At 36.6% G+C, this 10,409-nt stretch overlaps 1 protein-coding gene across 1 annotated transcript in view; it reads right to left on the reverse strand.

The window, feature by feature from the left end:
* Positions 1-8,241: 8,241 nt before the first annotated feature.
* AGGF1 (angiogenic factor with G-patch and FHA domains 1) overlaps positions 8,242-10,409 on the reverse strand; it is a 30,065-nt gene continuing 27,897 nt past the window's right edge. The window contains 1 exon segment of the mRNA XM_011375127.2: positions 8,242-9,300. Coding sequence (XP_011373429.1) covers positions 9,100-9,300 — 201 coding nt within the window. The 3' untranslated portion in view covers positions 8,242-9,099.

A 10,409-nucleotide genomic window follows, 5' to 3' on the forward strand; every position in this document is an offset into this window, starting at 1 on the left:
TGAAGTGTTAACAGGGCTGCATTCCTTTCTTGAGGCTCGATGAGAAAATCTGTTTTTTGCTTTTTCCAGCTTCTAGATGTTGCCCACATTCTTTGGCTTGTGGCCCCATCTATTTTCAAGGCCAGAAAGGGCCAGTCTTTCTCATGTTGCATCACTCTGCTTCCCTCTTCCACATTTAAAGAACACCCTCCTTATCTTAAGGTCAATTGGTTAGCAACCTAATTCTATCTGCAACCTTAATTCTCCCAAAAGGTAACATATTGAAAGGTTCCAGGGATTAGGACATAGATATCTTGGGTTAGGGGGAAGCAAAGATTATTCTGCCTACCCCAGCATTATACTGCCTGGCCCCAATCTGGAGGGTATGAGAAAGGCATTTGCTTGTGAGCCCCTCCTCCCCAGAAATCAATACTTTAGTGGGGTTCTTAATCTTTCCCCTCTTATATCTAGACCCTCTCTGTCCAGTGCAGGGAGTGCTCCGACTTTTCTAAGATACCTGGAAGGTGGGTGTGAAGGATGACTCTGTGGGGAACTCAGAGGCCTGCACAGTGTAAATGTGTGCACTAATAAGGATTCCATTGTCTAGGAAGGCCAGGTAATGATGTCTGAGAGTTGATCAAGCTTTTGGAGTCAGATATGAATTAAAATCTAAACTTCCAACCACATATGGTGTGTCACCTTGGCAACCACCTTAAGCTCTCTGAAACCCAGTTTACTCATCAGTAAAATGAGAATAATATATAACCTTAAAGGGTTGTTATGAGGGTTAAATATAATATTATTCAGGCAAATTCTGACATGTCATTTAAATTTAGTAACGACAACTTCTATTTCTCCTGTCTGAATGATTAGTGAATATTTTTGGTCCTGTCCAAAATATCCATGGAGACATCTGATCCATACCAAAAGGTCATTGAAATTTAGTCCTATCAAAAAACATCTATGAGTATACTTGGTCCATGCCAAATGGTTCTTGATATTTGATCTTGTCAAAAATGTCCACGCTTAGAAAACATCCTTGGGTTCAAACAGCCCATATGTTTATTTATACTTTTGGTTTACAATACATAAAAAATACTATTATGTTTCATTGACCCAATAATTGTGTAGGGCTGTATAACCAATAACCCTGCCTCGGTTGCCTAGCTGGTCATACATAGCACATGGGGTTAAGTAGATGGGTCAGTGTGGACCAAATGTCTCCATGGACATTTTCAACAGGACCGTATATGTTCTGCAAGGATCTGAATGGGAGCTCAAAACCAAAGGACCTCAGAAAGGGCAAGTTCCTGGGATGATTCCTAAGCAGCTGCATGTAAGTCACAAAGGTATGCCAGGTCATTCTCCTTAATGACAGAACGATGTGTCTATCAAAACATAAATTTCAGACCTGACTTGCCAAGTGAGCTTAATCTAGTCAACACTCAATATGACTTATGACTATAAAGTAATCTGACCAATTTTACAATATATCAAAACTGATCCATCTAAGTACTGTTCCTTCAAAGCAGTCACCTTGGAAATAGGTTATTCCAAAAAATGCTTCCATACTTAAAACATTTCTGGAACTCCTATTGTGAACTCCTCACAGATGCTGGCACATCCTTTAAAACATCCTTAAGCTGACAAATATTCATCTTTCCAGAAAAAATGTTGTTTTTTTTTTTAATAAGAGTTGCCAATTATTCAGAGCCTAGTTTGGTGAATATGATTAACCAGATTAACTTTTCTGGATAATAAGGTTCATGATTATAATAAAGCAATAATTATTTTTGTGTGGCTCATAAATTGGCCTTGATAGTGTTGTCTATTAAAGTTAAGTAAAGGTAGCATGGTCGTAGTATGGCTTAAAGCCTATTTTAGTGGGTTTATGATGTGAATGAATTCATATAGCACTGGGAGTCATTACATATTTAAATAGTTTTAAATGTTTCTTTTTATGAAAATCTTAATTATGACAGCCTCTGAAATCTGATTTCATAGTACTAAATGAAGGCTTAAAGGAAAAGCACTAAATGTTAATGAAAGCTTTATTATTTCAGCATATATTCTCCTGGGCCTTTGGTCAAGATAAGTAATGATCAGATGAATGAGCTGGCAACCTTCCTGGCCTCTGAAATCTCCTGGTAATTGGAAGCTAAGTAACACACTGTTACATGTTAAAATACATTTAGTAATATTCCAGCAACTTCTACCTGTCTTTTGCTTTCTAGGCAATGAAATACCGTGACATTTTAACACAGATGAAGAAAGCTAGCTTTCAGCTGGAAGAATTCTTGAAAAGTTAGTCTTCCTCAGCAGGCAGAAGACTTTGTTTGCCTCCATTCACGTTAACTTTTACAAGCATTTCTGCTATCATCCAGGGACTTTTTGATTTACATGTTCTCGATCAGCTCTAATTTCAGTGACCTGATTCATATTGGTTTTTTTGTTTTTTTTGTACTTCAATGATCTATTGTTCAGATTTAGAACCACAAAACCCAAAAGCCTGAGCAGGTAGAGTTAATATTATTCTCAGATAACTAGAGGAAATATATAATTAAAGGGGGGGCTGCAGCCTCAGTAAGGTTTAGTGTTGTCCACATATCAAAAACCCTCGAAAACATTACTACAATTTTTTTTGAAGGCAGTCTATAAAATCATCCTAAAAAAAGGTCTGATTTGGAGACAGATCTAAAAACATTAAAAAAAACAACAAAAACAACAACAAAAACCAAACTGCTCCTTCCACGTCCACCCTCAGAACTCTGGCTTTTGAAAAACTTTTAAATGAACAAAAACTACTTTGGATTAATACTCTTTTGGGAACTATCAAGGCCTTCATGTAGCTACTTAACCTTTACATTCTACCAAATACTACCTAGAAAATAAATGTAAGCTCCAAGAATGCAGGGAGTCTTACCCAGTTTATTTATTGCTGTATCCAAAGTGCCCAGAATTACGTCCAGTCTGTAAGGCGCCTTGTGGTTAGCTGCTGCATGAATGCATGCTGTCAAAGATTTTCATATAAAAGTATCTGAAATCTAGTTCTTCTTGGAATTCTCCCTTGCTCCCACTGGGTACTGAGAGCCAGGGTGGGCCTGCTAGATCCCCCTATTATTCTCTAGATAGCTCCTTTTCCAAACTCGTACAGAATCCATCCCTTCTTTGAGGATGACGGTCATCTGCAATAGCTTCTACCTTTTCTCAATGTCTCTCTCATTACCAATCCCCTGCCCATTCTTCAGTATTCATGAAGAAATCCAGCTCTTGACTCAGTCTTCTTGTCCACACCTTTCTCCTATCATCACCTCGAGGAATGAAGATGGCCTATCCACTTACTCGCCTCATCCCTCAACTCCCCTGGCTTCAATAACCACCATCTCCATTCCAGGATTCTGGTACAACTGCACCCTTAGTATCGGTAGCATGGCATAACAATACTAATAAATGCTAACATTTGAGGACTTATGTGCCAGACACTGTTCAGTGCCACATAGGCCTTATTATCTCATTTAAGCTTCCCAACAACTCCATAAAGACATTAAAGTACAGAAGTTTAAGTTTTTAAACACCACTCAGCTCTGGAGTGGTGGATCTTAGTTAATCAGATTCTTTAGCCTGTGCTCTTAACCATCCCATTAGGATAAAAAGAATCAAGATTTAAACTCCAGCTCTGCCACTGTCACACAGGCTTTTTGACCTTGAGCAAAATAAAAACCTCTCTAAGCCTCAGTTTTCTAATTCATAAAATACTCTCAGGAATAAAGAATATATATTAAGTGCCTAGCACAGTGGCTGGTACACTACAAAAATGCGTTCCATCCACCTCACCAACAAGCACTTATTGAGCACCTACCTTCTAAGCATCCAATGCTGTGGTGTGTACTGAAGACACAGCAATGAGTAAGACAAACCAGGTCCCTGCTTTCGCAGGTCTTCACAACACCTGGTGGGTGCTCAATAAACATTTGATGAAACAAGCCCTCAAGGAGGTGTGTCAGCCTCCACTCTACCTCTTTTCAATCAGCTAGTTATTCTGCTATTAAGCAATCTAATGAGGGCCTTTCCCTGTTTAAAATCCTTCAGGGAATTCCTCATAGTCAAAAAGATGAAATCGAAATTTCTCAACAAAATATGCGAAAATGGCTGTGGGTAAGTGACTCAGTTCTTCTCCCAATCCCACCCCCTTTTCTTTAAGCAGTGAAAACCTTTCTTCATATATAATCTATTTGGAAGTTTTAATTGAAAACCAGATCAATGAAGACCCAATCTGGAACTGGCATGAGAAATGGAGTCACCAGTCTGGCATCCTAATCCTTTTTCGTCCTCGTCAAGCACATGCATACATACACAGCTGTGGTTCCTAAGGCAATGCCACAGGTTCTGCCAATTTGAAAAACAAGCTTTAGATCAATGTTTTTCCAACTGCAGGATGTAACATATTAGCGAATTATGAAATCAATTTAGTAGTTGGAATTAGTGACTTAGGAAAAAAAACTAAGAGGGCATTACATGAACTAATAGCTAAGAACTGGTATATAAAACATATTACACATGCACACATAGACACTCACATACGAAGCTGTGATACAAATTGTATTTCTTACCATGGATCATGGTCAGAATGGTTGAAAGCGACTGCTTTATGTAGGCTGAGTTCCTTCCATGTTTCCTCAGTCACATAAAACTACATCTGTATCAAGCCATTTGCAGTTCCTCAAACCCATCTTGCTTTCACTTCTATGCCTGTGAGTGCATAGGCCAGGCCTGATGCTAGGCATTAGGAATGCAGTAGTGAGAAAAACCAAGGTCTTGCCCAAACGGCACTTAAGAATCCAGACAAATATCACACTAGTCACACTAAAATATATATAACTGTAACCAAAATAAGTTGTCTAAAAGGAACAAATAGGGATTTTCAAGAACATTTATCAAAGGCAAATTAATCTAGGGAAAGGAGCATCCCTGAAGAAGAATCAACTAGCACAGATCTAAAGAATATTTTAGGGTGGAAGAAGAAGATTCCAGACATAACAGATATAAGCAGCCCTGGGATGAAAGGGCATGGCATGTCTGAAGAAGTGAAAAAGAGGCTAGCATGCTGGAGCCTAGAGATCGAGAGAGAGATCCAAGATAGGCCTTGAAAAGTTAGCAGTGGCTAGCTAGGGTCTCATGGGCTAGGATTTTGTTTTCTGTCCTCAGAGTAATGAGAAGCCAGTGGAGGACTTAAAGAGGAGACGAAGAAATAGGAGTTGTGAAGACACCTGTGGATGGACTAGAAGGAAGAGCGACTGCAGGGAGACCAGTAAGAAGGCTACTGGAATGGTCCCAGTGAATGGTGGCTGATTTTACATATTGGAAATTAAAGGTAAGGAGAAGGTGGTGGTAGTGAAATAGAGGCTGACTCCAAGGTTCTGGCTTGCACAACTAGCTACATGGTGCTGCCAGTTGAGAGTAAACTGGAAGAGACCAGATTTGGAGAAGACTATGAGTTCAAACATGGATAAGTTACATCTACAGTGACTGAGTCAGGTATGTATAATGGCTAAAACAACCTGGAAGTCATGACTATATAGATGGTAAATGAAACTGGGCATACAAGAATGAGGAAAATGTCTGGGGTTGAGCCCTGAAGCCCTCTCCATTTCCTGGTGTTACATTCCTACTTACTATAAATGTGTATGACTACACAAAGTTAACTACACAATTATACCTGCTTTAAAGTTCAAATACAGAATAAAAGATGAAAGTCTGTTCACTCCTTGGATAGTTAGTATTAACAACTCAATTATGTACCCTTATATTTTTAATAAGAAATGGGATTGTGCTATACATACTTTTCTACGATGTTTTTTAAAATCAGCAACAGTAAGAATATTCTTCTGTATCAGGGTACAGTTCTATCTTATTTGCAGGACTACAAAGTATATGGTAGGACTGTATCACAATTTAACCAACTTCCCAGTCTCTATTGATGGATAGTTAAATTATCTGGCAAACAGTTACCTGCCTATTCAATTTCACTGTCCCCTTGCTCATTGAACCCTGATTCTGTTCTAGCTGCAACGTGTTCAGCCTCAGGTGTTGGTTCAAAATTGGCTAAAGTCAACTGAGGCCATCCTGTTGCCCACCTTTTCTACTTCCCTTGTAGCTACAGGCAGTTATGTTATCAGGTTCCAGCTAATGACCTTAAGGAGAAATCTGCTGTAAGATCTTACGAGAAAGCCTTTGCTTTCCTGATAAAAGAGAACAAACACAAATACTACTCTCTTGCCCTTCTTTCTTTCTGTTTTGGACATAAAATATGATGACTGGAGTTCCAAAAGTCATTTTGCAACTACAAAGCCATAAGCCAACACTAAGAATAGTAAATGAAGCAGAAAGGCAGAGAAAAAGCCTGGGCTGATATACATAGACACGCACATGAACACCAACTCTTTTTAAAGAATCCAAATGTATTTCCAACTTTAAAGTCTGAAAAACTAAAATGAAATGTTTTGAATCCAAGAAGAGACATAAGTGATGCCCTGCAAAAATAAGAAGCATATTTAGGATAAGATAATAAAATATTTTCAACTATTCCTGAGAACATTTTTGCATGTTGGGTCCAGAAATGCTTTTCTGGCTCCCTGCCAAGCACATCCCTCTGTTCTGCAAATTGACAGGATGGCCTTTGTACAAAATCTCTGACACCTCTTGCTTTCTCTTGTTTGAGATTTCTACCTTCTTTTGCCTACAATTAGAAAATGTATCAAATTAAGAAACAATCTTTTACATGAGAAGTTGGAAGGTAGGTGATATCGGTGAGCCATTACTTAAGTTCACAACTATAATAAAAATGAAACATCAGAAGTAAAAATTGGTTCAAAACCAGAAATTAATTCCTCTCTTTTTGAGAAAAAGTGCTTCCTATTTAATTCTAGAAAACAATTTCTGTTATTTCATTCTAATGTTGACAGTTTCTTCTATTCTCAATTTTGCCAACTTCTCATGTTCTGGCAAAAATATGTTAGGTTTCGCAAATTCAGGAATTTGTAGCTCCGCTTAAACACTTAAAGGCTATTAAGTTAATAAATTTATACTGTGTGAATACACTATAATTTAAAATATTAGACACAAATCAATTTTATGTGTAGTCCAAAATATACACAGTTCACATCTACGCATCTAAACAAACAGAAGTTCACATTTGTTCTACTTTTACAGTTTACTAAGTGCTTTTATATATGTACATTTTCTCATTTTCTATTCAAGACAGACATGTGACATAAATATTATTCTTATTTCACAGTTGGAAAGAGACCGAGACATTATTCAGTGCTTTAACCACTATATAGTGTAGCCCTGAGACTTTAGATCAGCAAAGGGTTTTAATAATGTAAATATCACATATATTTCAATTTTATCACCGTTTTCAAGTTTCCATTTTCTTAGCAAAAGAAAACAATGAAAAATGTTTTATGCAATCTAATAATAAAAATGGAAAATATTATATAGACAGTTGTATGCAAATCCAATGAGTGAGACCTACCAGAAGCAAAGCCTACTTTGGGAGTCTTATGTTGTATATTGTTACCTATATACAGGGCACCAGTACCAAAAGCACAATTAGATGAGTAATTCTTTTCTATTTTAGAGAAAATAATACAGGAAACTCTTCCTGCCTCCAAGTCTAACATACATATGTATGTGTTAGGGTGTGTAGGTGACCAGGAAGGATACAAAAAAATACATTATCCAGATTTGGAGTTCTAGGACCACTGATTATCCCAGCTTAGGCCTATAGAGACTTAACAATTTGGTCAAATGTCTCATCTTTAGTAATAAATTTATTTTCCTTTCCCCATTCCCTTTTCTTTCTAATTACCTTGTACCATTTAGACTAGAAATTCCAACAGGTAGCTTTTCTTTCTGAATTATCTTCCCTACTGTATAATTTATTTCAGAATTTTCCTTTCCTATTCTAAATCTTAAAGACATTTCTTTATAGTAGATGAGGGAGCAATAGCTTATATTCACTGCCAGAAAAGGGTCAGATCCAGCATTAATTTCCCAGCAAAAAGCTGAGAGAAAAGTTAACAGAAAACAGTTATAAGTGGCAGAGCAGTGACACCTGCTTTCAGAAAGCTGCACTGCAGTTCTCCAGTATTTGAGGTTATCCTTTTGTTACTACTCTGCCAATTTAAAAAGAAAATTTCTGTCTGGTCATGAGTTCAAAGCAGACCAGTATGTTTAAATCATTGGTTCAATGAATCACTCTTTTTGATGTTATAATGTTTTTATTGCATTTGAGGACATTTTCAATAAATACCTTGAGTTTGAGGCCTTGGCTAGGTAATCCATTTGCAGTAGAAATCAGATTTCTCTGGCACAACTCCATTGCCAGCAATGGGAATTATCAAAACTACAAATGCCAGCACATTGAATATTTCAATACTGTATTCAATTGTTCATATCTAAATATTTCAGCTATGAAACAAACCAAATGTAAATGCTTAATATATCGTACAAATCAACATTCTTCACAGAAGAAAACAATGAAAGACTAATTCTCTACAACATGTCACCTGTTCATTAGTTCTTCAATAATATTACTTATGTTATTTCAAGGATAATAAAATTTATGCACCACTACCCATGTTTTCTCAACATTTTTTTATCTAAGTTCTGAAGGGCATAAACAAGGATGTATACAGTCAGAACTGTTTTTATAAACTTTTGATTTTTTTTGTTGCACACCTTACAATAACAAATATATGGAGACAACGACAAATGTACATTTAAGTCATTAGTGGATATATGAATTTTGCCTATATGGCTACTTATATGGGTCTTCTAAATGACAAGATAAAATAACAAAGGTTCATAAGCTCATCCATGCCCTGTGAACTTTAATCCACTCACCAAATAACTTGATTCAGTCACTATTTATTAGTTTTAGAAAATGTTTTTTTAAAAGCTGCAAACCACACTTTATTATACATTTCTGAATCATGAGGGGATAAATTGTGATACAGTTCCCTCATGCTACTGGCTCTTTTGGAGAAAAAAGTTCTGCAATAAAATAAGAGTTTCCAGACTCTTTCAAAAGTTTGAATTGTGTTCTATGACTGACCTTCACTCTACAGTCCCTTTGACCCAGGGCATGGCCCCTGGTACATCTTTTTGAGGTTTAGTTTCTGGGAAGTTTTCAGCAAACCTCTCTCGTGCTTTCTCCCAGTTCTTTTTACTCTTATTTTGGAGAACGTGAACATCTTCAATTGAGGATGGTTTGCCTGTCCCCAAGCCAGCATGCGTTCGCCGAAGCTGAAGCTGGATCTGTTACCAAAAGTTGAGCAGAGACTTATTGTACAGTCAAAGCACACTGAAATCTGCTGTGTCCAACTTAGTACTTTAACTATAATTCTCTGACTTAGAAATGACACAAAAGAAAATCTGTCAAATGCATCAAATACCATACAGGAATACATACATGATTATATTTGGAACTTAAACTCATTTTTCTACATTGTTGTGCTTGTCAATAAGTACAGCTGACTCCACAAAAAAAAAGTGCTCCTTAAATAGCAATCACCAAATTTCACTGAAATGCTGCAGTCTGTCATCTCACTCTAACCAAAAGTAAAGGTAAAAGATGTATTTATACCTACTGTCCTAGCCTCACTTAAGTGAACAGATAGATTAAACATTAAGAGTCATACATAAACTTAATTGCATAAATGGAAAGGAGGACTTCTCATTATTTTGAGAATCATTAAATGTATAATATATGTTAGGCACCATGCTAGGGGCTTTATATTCATGGCATACTTGAAAAAGGTTTTATTATCCCTATTTTAACATACAAAAACTGAACTCCAAACTTGACCTAAGTCCCAATATGACAGAGCACATATTCTAATCTAGGTCTGACTATAAAACTAATGTTCTTCCCATTGTATCTCTATGAAATGAAAAAATTTACATTAAACTCACAGTGATCCATTTATTATTTCTTTAGGTACCAAGTAATTATCAAGAGAGTTCTTTAGTCATTTTACTTTGTAAGGTTTTTGCAAAAGATAATCCAAACTCTGATGAACCATGGGACTGCAGAATTAAATCACTGTAGTTTTTCAAACATTATTCTCTCCATTGCTTGTTATATGCTCTAACTCTTGAACCCAAAACAGATTTTCCAGCTAATTTAGAATCTTCCTATTTATAAAGTGACACTGTAACTGGTCCTGCAATTCTTAGTACCAGGAAAAGTAAGGAAATAATTAAATGCAACTAAAAGACACAGAAAAACCTTTGGCTCAGGAAATAACATTTACTATTCTAGCTTCACTGAGGAAAAAAACTTCAAGAGGCTTCTGAAAAACATTAAAAACAAAATAAAAACAATACACATATGTATATTTGGTGACCATGAATGGCCACAAACG

This window comes from Pteropus vampyrus, unplaced genomic scaffold (genome assembly GCF_000151845.1).
Source record: "Pteropus vampyrus isolate Shadow unplaced genomic scaffold, Pvam_2.0 Scaffold262, whole genome shotgun sequence".
Classification (NCBI taxonomy): domain Eukaryota; kingdom Metazoa; phylum Chordata; class Mammalia; order Chiroptera; family Pteropodidae; genus Pteropus; species Pteropus vampyrus.